The 12,622-nt window shown below is 44.4% G+C and overlaps 1 protein-coding gene across 4 annotated transcripts in view; it reads right to left on the bottom strand.

The window, feature by feature from the left end:
* Positions 1 to 10,142, bottom strand: part of anks1b (ankyrin repeat and sterile alpha motif domain containing 1B) — a 253,213-nt gene extending 243,071 nt beyond the window's left edge. For 2 of the 4 annotated variants that reach the window (XM_069519469.1, XM_069519470.1), the window contains exon 1: positions 9,504 to 10,142. In XM_069519469.1, the coding sequence (XP_069375570.1) occupies positions 9,504 to 9,634 (131 nt within the window). In that variant the 5' untranslated portion in view covers positions 9,635 to 10,142. The remainder of the gene's footprint in view (positions 1 to 9,503) is intronic. The other 2 variants (XM_069519474.1, XM_069519475.1) reach the window with 1 other exon arrangement.
* Positions 10,143 to 12,622: the final 2,480 nt, after the last annotated feature.

Here is a 12,622-nt window from a genome sequence, read left to right as displayed (position 1 = left end):
CGCACACAAACACACTCATTATTCCTCCACAATTCTTCCACCTGACGTCTCTTCCTGCTTCCGTCCTACTCCTCTATTTATCGACAAAGGGGGGGAGGGAGGCTGCCACTTACAGTTTGAAACAAAGAGTTCAAAGAGCAGCAGGAAAAGAGGAAAAATAGAAAAGAATGTCATTTTTCTCTCCCTCTGTTTCTCCAGTCTTAATATGGAAATAATGCAGCAAATTCTAATCAAGACCAAAAAAAAGCACTTCCAGATACTGATTTTTCTTCCCATCAGTCAAAGTAATCTCCAACTTAACCATCACGCAGAAAACAATCTGCGGGATAAGTCACACCCGGCTGCTTCCTGAGCCTCGCCGCACGTTCGAGGACAAGTGAATTCTGAATTTGGGAGAAGGGGAAAGTAAAATGAGCCCTTCATGAATGATAAATTCTCACTTCTTCATTCAGGAGTTTGGAGGCGGATGAATATTTGATACCGTTTTCTTAAAAAGACTCATTCATCACAGAGCTCGCTCTGGCCAGAACCGAGAAGTGAGGTGACGGCGAGGCAGACTTATTGTGGCTCATTATGGTGAAGATGGAGTACACCGGTGATGGAGTTAGAAACGTAACGGGGGAACAGGGCGGAATTGTGGCGCCGGATGAGGCACCATCTGCATTTAGAGCGGTTTAGGGTCTGAGATATTTAGCTTTTAGGTTTTTCTCTTCCATTCAGAAAGTAATATAAACTTTTTGAGTTTACTGGTCGAACTCTTCAATAAACTTCTGAAAGTCTTTTTCCACTAGGTGAAGGTGAAGCCGTGTTATACATATTACTTTTCAAATCTTCAGGTAAACATTTGTATTTGCACAGAACTGTGGTTTAATCATGTCATGAAAACCATAGTGATGAAAAATAACATATTTTAGAGATAAAGATATTTCTTTTTTTAAATATTGGGAGTGTAATACTTCTGGTAACAACAGCTTTTACTTATACTACATATTATACGTTTAATAATCTCAACATTCTTGATAATGATCTCTGATATTCAGTCATAATATAGTCGACTCTGAAGGTTAAAATAAAGCTTGTAGACGATTTAGCCCAAAATAAGGTGATTGTGTTACATAACCATCAGATTTAATAATGGAGAGTAGAGACATGAATTTAAATAAGCTCGTCTGAGTAACTGCTGCATCACTAAATCCTGCAGGTCTGAGTTATGTGAGCTCTGTGTCAGCGGCCGTGGAGAGTAAACTTCTCTCTCAATACATTACACCCATACATCCTCATCGTGGAGCTGCATCTACAGGCCCGTGGCACTTCTTATATACTCAGTGTGCACGAGACAGTTAGTGAGAGAAGGAGACAACAGGAGGCAATCTGCTGGCAGTGCCTGCTGGGAAACGTGCGTCCCGCGGGAGGCTGTCAGCTCGAGGTAATTCACTTCTTGGTTGCATTGCACGCACTCCCTCACTGTCAGCACCAAGGAAAATAAGACGAGTGTGGAATTAAAGAGGGCGTCACACACACACACACACACACACACACACACACACACACACACACACACACACACACACACACACACACACACACACACACACACACACACACACACACAATGAACTCAGCCCTCAGCTCCATTACTCACTCAGGTAAAGACTGTGTCATTGTTACACAAAACACCTGTAAACAGCCATGTTGTACGTCAGGGAAACACACAATGTGCTTTTAATATTCAGAGTCTCTTAGTGACAAGCAGGGGGTTCAGTCGCACACACAAATCTGAGGTGATTAGTGTGTGTGTGTGTGTGCGTGTGTGTGTGCTGCATAATTGAGGAAAACTCCGCATTTTCACAGACTGAAGATGAAAGTGTTTCTGGAGCCTTTTCATCAATGACTGTGACACTGCAGTGCAATACGGTTGAAATTTCTCCACTATCTCTGGTGGAGAAATACACTGGAGTTTTTTTCATCATGATCCGTGAAGAAATCCAACAACAACAAAAAAAAATGGATCTGCGCTGATTTCTCCTCCTTCCACCAAAGCTGTTTTCAGACACAAACGTTTTCTGAGGTCAGACTTTCGCAAAAACAGCAAAATCTGTGGAAGGTGGTGGCGCTATAGAGCACGCAGGAGGCAGGACGTATTTCATCATCCATTGGTAGTAGTCGTCGTTAAGTGGCTCATGTTCTATGTGACCGGACGTGAAATTTGTTAAAACTAAGTTCCTCTGAGAGAAACTGAGCATAGGTACAAAACACTGTCCTGTCAGTTTAATTCAAACAGTATCAGGATCTGACTTCAAAAGAGTCCGAACCCTCGAACACACACACACACACACACACACACACACACACACACACACACACACACTTATATGCATGACATCCACCGCCTCGCAGCGTAGCCCCTGCCACGACCAAATAATGACATTAGCATTTCTGGCCCACTTCTCTCCACATCTTATCTACTTCAAACGCTGCTCTTTATTAACTACAACCATCTCTCACAGAGCAGGGAGCAGGGTGGAATGTGTGTGTGTGTGTGTGTGTGTGTGTGTGTGTGTGTGTGTGTGTGTGTGTGTGTGTGTGTGTGTGTGTGTGTGTGTGTGTGTGTGGGGGGGTCACAGCCTTGTAGATTAGTGTGACAGACTGGACGACACACCTCTCCTCCGTCCTCTGGCTGCATGTTGCCTCCGTGTCTCCTCCACTCAGCATCAACACGTTTGCCTCCTCGACGGCAGATGCAACATGGCCAGAACAGGAAGTGGGTAAAATCTACTTGTGTTGAAGCTGAAGAATGGGGACGACGTGGTCGTTCCCTGCAACAGTCTCCTGGTGATGGACTCAGCACATTAACACCGTGAACAACGTTGTTCGTTAGTCATAGCTCTCTTCATTGCTCTAAAACAACGGCTCGATTGTGTTGTATGTTACAACGTGCAGTAAAATGCAGCTTTGAAGATAGTAATCTACTCAAATGTATTCAACCACCTCAATATTAATACGTCATCGTTTAAAAAAAAAGCATCTCCGACCACACAAGTCTTTAAGCTCCATATCAGTTCTGAACTTGTTTATACTTAAAACATCTTTATTTGTGTTGACATTTAACTGGACGCCACATTTTTTCTTTAAGCATTCCATCACTTCCTTTCCTAGGATTCCACCACCGTCATATTTCTCTCCTCGCTGTAGACACGGACAGTGATGATAAATCTCAGGTTGTGGTTGTGAAGGTTGGGGGAGAGCGGTTCTCAGAAGAGCTCTGGATTCTCCGAATTCCACATTTGCCACCGTCAACCAACACCAATGTCGCGCCGAGAGGCATGATGGGTAAAAGATGCTCCCACATGGTGATAACAGATGAGATGTGAGTGAGAGAGGCCGACCGAGCGAGATACAGGGAGGGAGACAGAGTAGACGTAAGGGAGCAGAGGGAGGAATAAGGGATAAAGAGCCACAGTGGGGAGCATGGAGCGTTTGTCTCTTGGAGAGGAGCGGAGAGAGGAGAGAGATGATGGAGTGAAGTGATGGAGAGGAAGCCAGAGAGGTATTGACAGAGAATCCAGGGCACCAGATGGACTGAGACAGAGAGGACGAGAAGAGATTTCAGACTCAGACAAAAAACAAAGATTTAGATTGGAGGGAGGAATAAAGAGGGAGGATTAGTGTGTGTTTGTGTGTGTGTGTGTGTGTGTGTGTTTGTGTGTGTGTGTGTGTGTGTGTCTTGGCAAGTGTGGAGGTCTCATTTTCTTGGCAGAATGCTGCAGCAGAGCTTTGGCCCAGACCCTAATGGAGATGTAAGAACCCTCTGAGTTTGATCTCTCTCACACACACACACACACACACTTTCACACCTTCCCTCTCTCGATCAGTCTGGCTCCAGACAAACTCGAAGCCCTGACGCCACAGTTAAACCCAAACTAAAGAAAACACAACATGCAAGTTTCCCTGAATGAATCATAAACTGCACATAAAGCAACTCCACAAAAAACAACAAAGGTCCCAGATATTTTATTTCACTAATGATGAAGTACGACTCACATTCGTCTAAACAAACAAATCGATCATTGTTCTATGCAGATACAATATCAGAGCACCCGTTCAGTGTGTACAGACCCAAATCACTCGTTCCACCCGACCCACTGGTTTCCATTCACTTTCAAAAGAGATAAAGAAAAGCATCAAATATTCACTTTTGAGAAGCTGGAACCGGTTTTGCTTGAAAAAAAATGACTGAAATTTTTTTTTTTTTTTTAACTTTCTGTCCAATGGCTAATGGAATAGTCAAGCTGTGGTTTCAGGTCGAGAATATCAAAAATAAAAGTCTCTATTGAGATATAAACCACAGTAGTCGGCTCCACATTTCATACCTATCACTCGCCCCTCGTGAGACTTAAATACCAAAATTGAGCTGCACAATCTGAGCACAGGTGACTGTAAATCCCATCTGCACAAAAATAGCTGACACACAGATGCTGCTGTGTTTGTTCATCTTAACATGACCTGCAGTCTGACCCACTTTAGCTTTCCTGCACCACAGTGCAAACCAGGTTTTCACCATCGCTGCGAACTCAAAGCAACTTGAGAAAAAATAAACTGACAGAGACATAAACACACACACACACACACACACACACACACACACACACACACACACACACACACACAGAGCCCCATGCTGTGAGCTACGAAGATACATAGCGGCTTAAAGACTCCAACATGAGCGAGGGAAGACTTCAGGAAATAAACGCCTGTGAGGATGCCAATTAAATCAGGGAGACCAAACAGGAGCGTGTGTCTCCACTGGGAGTCACTTCATTCCACTTGAAGGTTGTTTGTGTGCAGAGGACGGAGGTAAACACACCCAGCTCCACACACACACACACACAGAGAGAGAGAGAGAGAGAGACAAGATGGGCTTCCCCCTGCACATTATTGAACGAGGTGGGGAAGAGGAATTGGCCGTCATCTCCTGAATCATGACTCATTCCCCCTTGAGTGTATCAGCTTTCAATCCCCGTCACTCCATCACTGTGCTGTAACACATGGAGCATTTATATATCCTCATTTCCTCTATGACACACCGCACATAGAATCATCATATACACGATATGTAGGATGACAGGCTGTCATCACAAACTCATCCTCACTGTCGATATTACAATATGTGTGTGTGTGTAAAGGAAAATCCACATGCAGATGCTATGTTATGTTTTCATCAGCAGGACGTTAAACATTTCCATTAACCTGACTTCATTTGCAATTTTCATTGGCGTCAGACCTGATAAAGACGACCGAGCGGAATCACGAAGCTGAAACATTGCAAATAAGTTTAAGTGGGCGAAGATAGAAATGTAGGAACATAAGCAAAGAGAGGATGTGATAAGAGCTGACTCTTCATTAAAACTCCACAACTCAACTAAGAATCACAGAGTTGGTTTAATGGCCAGATGAGACCACTTCATCTTAAATGCAGTTTCTTATAAATAAATAAACACAAAATCTGCACGATCTCAATGGAAACATCCCTAATTACTCAAAACACAGCATGTGCTTGAGTTGCAATGCATTCTGGTCTATGGAAGCTGCTGCTTGTATGATTTAATTCTTCTTAGTCGACACCTCCCTCTTTAATTTGTGGAGACTAAGACAAACATTCGAACATTTAAAGCCGAGCTATACGTTCGTTTAGGGAAACGAGGCGTGTCCCAGTGTGCTACTGTGTCATGGCGATCACACTAATGGCTGCATGTTGGGCTGATTATATACAGTGAGGTCATGTGGGGGCGGACAAACATCCCGTCACTATGTAGAGCACAGGTCATCTACGAGAGAATATGACCCATTAATGAGTAATGAGATCATCCAGTATTGATTTTCCACTGTGTTCATGTGAGCACCACAAAACTGCAGGGAGAGGGTCGTCTTCTCTACATCCTGTACTACACTGTGTGTGTGTGTGTGTGTGTGTGTGTGTGTGTGTGTGTGTGTGTGTGTGTGTGTGTGTGTGTGCGTCCATGGTCATGTCCCACTTGGCGGTTTAGTGTGATTCTTTCAGTGAAAAGAGGAACCTCATGACTTAGGAATGCTGTGAATGGCTCAGAGGCCTTAAGATGGGAAACTATGCATTGATTCCAGGAGATCATTCCCATAACGTTAGCCTACACACACCCACCCCCACACACACAAGCGTGCACACACACACACACACAAACACACACACACACACACACTGACCTCTCTGTTGACTCACTCATCTGCTAAAGTACAAAAAGCTTTCAGTTAGGAGGTGTGTCACACATCTGGTCACATCTGGGATTCCAACAGATGTGTGCGTATGTGTGTGCGTATGTGTGTGTGTGTGTGTGTTTTGCCCACCCACTGTTTTACAGACATCTCCTCACGGCCCAGTGTCCTGACCCAATAAAAGCCGAGTGTGTGTAACACAGTAGACATAACTCACTGACAACGACACAACGCCAAACACCAGCGATATTTCCACCCACAATGCATCTGACTAACCTCAACTTTGCCCTCCGTGTCTGCTCGTGGCGTTTTGTTCTGTTTCTGTTTCTTGGACTACAGCGTATTGATCGCAGCGCTGCACTTTCCCTCTGACATTTTACCCACAATGCAACTCGGTGTCATAGTTTAAGCTCCACGTAAATTTCGCCGTTCTGTAAATAATCGCTTGTCCTTCAACATATTACACTGATTCATCCTGATTCACTAAGCAAACACAACGTGTAGCGATGTTTACAGGTTCACAATGTGGGAGATGAGATACACACAGTAATGAGCCGAGTTTATTATTTCTGAACGAGTGGTTTTTATCAACACAAACTCATCTGGTGAAGCACAAACATTATCAGAATGTAATTAAGACCACACACTCATTTTAATCAAGTTTAAAGTAACTTTTTTTACCATAAAACAGCAGCTTCACTGACTCCTCACTGGATCAGATCGAGTAAGTTCAACAGCAATGCTCCACGTTAGATATGCAGAAGTAAAAACTAAATTAAAAACTTGACCAGACGATGGAGCAAGAGGAAAAGAGAGAGCGTCAAAAAAAAGGTTATTAGAATTCATCCTGAGGTGAACAGGAATGTCACAGCAGCTCATCCAACAGTTGTTGAGACATTTCAGTCAGAATCAAAGATGTGAACTTTACAGAGGAAACATCAGAGCATCAGTAGGATTCTTCCTCTGGGGACCATGAACGTTTTCACGAGTTCAAACTGATCAAAGTGAAACGACGCCAGCAGCAATAAAAATCAGTAACATCTACTGTGACAAAACCACTTCTGCTCTCATAAAGATTTTCATTGGAACCAACAGCAGAACATCAGCGTGTGAGCGACTTCAGTGATTCCTCATCTCAACCGATTTATTATCACAGAGGAAACAAACGTCCAGAAAACAGAAACACACAATGAGAATAAACCACGGCAGCGAAACCACAAACAACAGAGACGCCTGCTCTTGACCACATTGCAAACGGAAGTGAACTTTGTTAGAGATGAGTGAAACTATTATCAGCCCGTCCAAAGCCAAACAAGCATTAATCACAGCTGCTGTCGCTTCCTCTGAGTGAAGCCTCGGATCAGAAGCTGCATTTTAAACACATCCCCCCGGAGCCAACCGCCCATGATTTACCCAGAGTTTAAATCACGCTGTCTTTGTTTTCAACAAGTTGGCTTCTTGCCCTTTAAGGCCCCTGCAGGAGTCCCCAGACCCCTGTGGTTTCCCAGAGTGTGTGAGAACCTCTGGCTCCCCCCCGCCTCTCGCCGTGAGACCTCAGCCCGGTCTGTGAGGTACAGTGCACGAAGGGCCCCGAGGCGGTACTCCTCCCGGTACACCCTCGCTTTTGATCTCCTCATCACCTGGCTCGGCCTCGGCACAGGGAGGGAGGGAGGGAGGGAGGGAGGGAGGGAGAGGCTGCAGGGGCGGGAGGAGGGGGGGCAATAACACCCCCAGCAGTTGTTCTCGCATGAAGACAGAAGCCTGGTGTGGCTCCAGTTGGGAAACAAAAGGAAGCTTCAAGCAGGTCATTAACCTGCAATAGCAACATTAGTCGTCATTAGCAAATTCCACAAAAAGTATAATAGTGATTTGATCAGCGGCAGTGACCTGACGACACACACAAACAACACCTCGCTCTCGTCCCTGTGCTTTGGAAAGAAACGAGCGATTTTCACATTCAAGCTGCAGATGCTTGAATCAACGCCAGGTCACCTCAGCAAGAAATCCCTGTTTGTCTTCTGTCAAATAATAAAAAGGCCGGTTTAGCTCCCAACAGGGACATTTCCAGCCTCCCCCAGGAGGACTGAGCTTCTCCAACGCCACAAATGAAGGGCAAGACAAAAATCCACCCAGGCTGCTACTACTGCTACTCAAGAAAAGGAATATGTGGATATTTGGGGCAGAGAAGTGAAAAATGACACTGGACTTTATTTTCCATCATTCAAGCGTCCCACCGGTTCATCGGCATGTTCGTGAAAGCAGCGTCATGACAGCTGTCAGGTGGAGGCATGACGGTACTGACTGTTCTTTTTGTGCTCAGCCTGCAGACGCTCCCCCCACAAACCAAACCTGGCAACCACACAGGGCGGCGGGAGATGACGACCCCTGTTACACTGTCCCATAATAACAGGACCTATCTGAGGTATGTGCCGGCTGCAGATTAGAACGTATGTTGGCCTGCAGCATTCCTCTCCTTCAAATGAAGAACTCTGCCTCACACAGCTCTTGAAGTTTCATAACACACTTCCTCTGCTTTCTCTTCTGTCCTGTGTCGTGTTGCAAAACTATTTGATCTCAGGGACAAAGTATGGAAACCCTGTCCTGCTGATACAGAGCTGTGTGTATATAAATATATATATATAAATATATATATATATATATATATTAGTGTATATATACTGTCAGTCTGTTTCTATAGTGCACAGTCGAGGCTGCAGCTGAGGAAGGTGAAGCTGTGATTGGAGAAGTAGTTTCATCTCTGGTGCATTGATCTATATGATGACGCCACACACACACACACACACACACACACACACACACACATACACACACTCTAACCATAACCATAGCATCTTCTTGCCTAAACCTTGAGCTAAACCCTGACCTTAACCTAAGCCTAACCTTAGCGATAACAGAAACCTAACCCAAACTTTAACTATAGTTACTACTTGCTTAACCCTAAACTTAACCTAACCAGAACCTTAACTTATCCCTAAACTTTGCCTAAACCCTAATCCTAACCTAACCTTAACTTAAACCTAAACTTAACATAACCTTAACATAACCCTAACCTAAACATTAGCCTAACCTTAGCCATAACCTAAACTAACCATAGTTACAACTTAACCCTAACCTTAACTTAACCTATTCTTAAAACCAAGCTCCCATAATGTGACTGTTCCACAACACACACACACACACACACACACACACACACACACACACACACACACACACACTCTCTCTCTCTCTCTTACCTGAGCAGGTTGGGCAGGGGGATGGAGCCGGACCCGGACCCCAGGATCCCCTTCCTCCCACTCAACAGTTTCTCCACCAGGACGACGTTCCCGGTCCGGGCAGCTTCCAGCAGCTCCTGCTCCTTCCCCATCCCGGACACAAGTTTGCAACGACGGGGGAAATCCGTCAAATATCTCCCATAAATCCTCCAGCTCCACAAGCAGCTCCGTCCCTCAGTGTCTGCGGGGGGAGAGCATCCCTGTCACTGCATGCTGCCGCCGCCTGTGCACGGTGCTCCCCCGGTGCCCGCTAACCTCCGTCCGCTCGGCGGCTCCGGCTCCGGCTCCTCCTCCGGCGCTGTCCCGGCTGACGCGCGCTGCTCGCCGGCGTAACCTCAGCGGAGAGCCGAGCTGCTGGAGAGGGGGGAGGAACCGACCGGGGGCTCCGCAGAGAAAGAGCGAAGTGAACCGAGGAGGAGAAAAAGCAGAAAGAAGAGAAAAACACAAACTCCTTCTTTGTGCGAGCGGAACCTGCAGACTGGACCGAAGCTCCTGCTGAAGACAGGCTGGAGCTGAGCGCCTGTTCCCCGCTGTGAGAAGCTCCTCGGTCCCGCTGCACTCGTCACCTGCACCGGGAGGAACCGCACTGAGGGAGAGGAGACACGTGTCAGGCTGGACCCCATCAGGTCACCGAGTTCCGGTTACTGCTTTCACAACAAGAGCTGCCATTTCCGGATGTGCTGGAGCCTTCACTGACGGTCTGTGACCAAGATGCGGTTTGAATTAAAGAAACTTCAGAAGCTGTGGAATCATGAAAGTAAAGATAAATAGAATATAAAAGTTTTAATAGTATTGGCCAAGCTGCACAACTTAAAGGGTTGAAAATAAAATGAAGTGTGTGTATGAAGGGTTGGAGTAATAAGCTGTTCATCTATACATTTATTATCTTGGTTCTTTATTGTTCTGGATCAAATTTATTGTGGTCATTGATAAACTGAATGAATTAACTCAAGAAGAGTTATTATCATTGCAAATATGATCAGATTGTTTAAAATATGTAGAAATGTTGGTTGAATTAGAGACTTTTTCAAAGATGTATTTCAAAAGCAAGACCAGAAAAATCTGCTGTGGGCCCCATGGCGACCAGCACCAAATAACCTCTCCCTTTGAGTATAGTGTTAAATAGTATTTCTATAATGGTGTAATACTGGACCTCAGACTTTTTATTTTTATTTAAGAATACTAATGTAGGCACAAAACCATACTTTAGTTAGTTAAGCATGATTTCAGACTCGTGGGTATAAAAATAAAAATACAAAAATGACCAAATCCAGCACAAAAATATAGAAATGAAATCATCACTCTGGGTGACGTGACTGGGTAATAAAGCAGGAGCCATTATTTACCTAATGATTTACTAATGATCAAAACCACACACATGCTTTACATGATTGTCGTCTTAATATCAGATTATGATCTTGTAGCTCACATATACCCTGAGGCCTCTTTGATGCTTTTATTTTGAAATCCCCGCACTCACGACTTCCTGTGGCAGTGTGTGTCTCTTGACGTGCAGACCCTCAGTGCAGGCTGGGTGTGGAGGACACACAGCTCCAACAGGCCTTTGTTATGAATCTGTGAGAAGTCACATTCATTGTCTCCTCAAACTTTCTGCATTACACTGGGGGGGGGGGGGGGGGGGGGGGGGGGCACACGTGCATGCGCAGTGCTCGCGTGCACGGCTGCAGCTGAGTGCACGAGGAACCAGGTGAGGGCCTGAAATAGATGAATGTGTCATGTGTGGATGGAGAATGGATGAAGAGGATGAGCTTGAATGTGTGTGATCTGTGGGGGAACACACACACACACACACACACACACACACACACACACACACACACACACACACACACGGTGCATGCTGGGACCTGCCTCTCTGCTGTTTAATTGGAATTTGTGAAGATGTTTGTGCCTCCACCTGCAGCTGCTGTGACTTCTCACCTCATAAAAAGCAGCTGTAGCTCAGTCAGTTGATTTCAGAGCTTAACTATTTTTAATGCAGATTGTTTTTAATCAATAAAGTTTAATTGTTTCAATCAAGGGTTAGAGACAAGAAAATGCACCTAATTGATCATCTAGATTATTGTTGGATTAACTTTTTATCAATTCACTAATGGTCATGTTTTTTTCACATAACACATCATCTGCAAATTTTAAAAAACTTGAAATATTTCCATTTTTTTATTTCCATCTTATTTTTAATAACATGATCAAGTTTTTATAATCGATTTAATAAAAATGTGTCAGTTTGTGTCTCAGGAACGTTGCACACACACACAAGCCTACAGCTCTACTCCTGGAGGTAAACGCTGCCTGGGTGGGAGTCAGACCGAGGCTTTTATTGAATCATCTCTTTATTGTTTAATCTCGTTATCTCTCAGTCAACAGATTTTATAGATAGTAGAGAAAAAGGCCTTTTATAAAACAGAGAAAAGAAGCAAACGTCACATTTAAAAAGCTGTTATGTTTCAAATGAATTGATAAATTCAAACTATCCATCCCCTCTACTGTCCTGAGCACACACACACACACACACACACACACAGTATATACATAAACGCTCCTGAACTGTGACACAGTCGTCATCACAGAAACATTAAGCTTCAGCGTGTAAACAGTTTTTCAGCAGCAGAGCAGAACATATTTCTCTCTCTCTCTCTCTCTCTCTCACACACACACACACACAGTGACTCACAGTGCACAACTCCTGTCGTAAAATGTCATGACCATTTATGTGCACAAAGTCCAAACTCTCTCCTGCAGCGGTTCAGTGCAGCTCACAGAGGCTGAACTTATATTTAAAGACGCTTTAATCTGCAACACAATCTTTTACATTCTTACTGAACATAAGCGCTGAATCTTATCTGCTGGTTAATCTGTTCTTGTCTGAGCGGTGAAAAGTTAGCAAACGTAAATAATTTGTAAAAAAAAATAATAAACTGAGATGAACTGATGAAATCATACGTTTTCTCACACTGATAGTTTGGTGATCAGTAAACGAGATGAAACAAAAACTGTCCAGGAGAAACTACACAAACTTGTAAATTGCATGGATTTGATGGACCAGAGGAGTCGGCTCT

The sequence above is a fragment of the Paralichthys olivaceus genome, chromosome 23 (genome assembly GCF_024713975.1).
Source record: "Paralichthys olivaceus isolate ysfri-2021 chromosome 23, ASM2471397v2, whole genome shotgun sequence".
In the NCBI taxonomy this organism is placed as follows: Eukaryota; Metazoa; Chordata; class Actinopteri; order Pleuronectiformes; family Paralichthyidae; genus Paralichthys; species Paralichthys olivaceus.
Note: the sequence above shows the minus strand (reverse complement) of the source record. Positions and strands in the feature narration are given on the sequence as shown.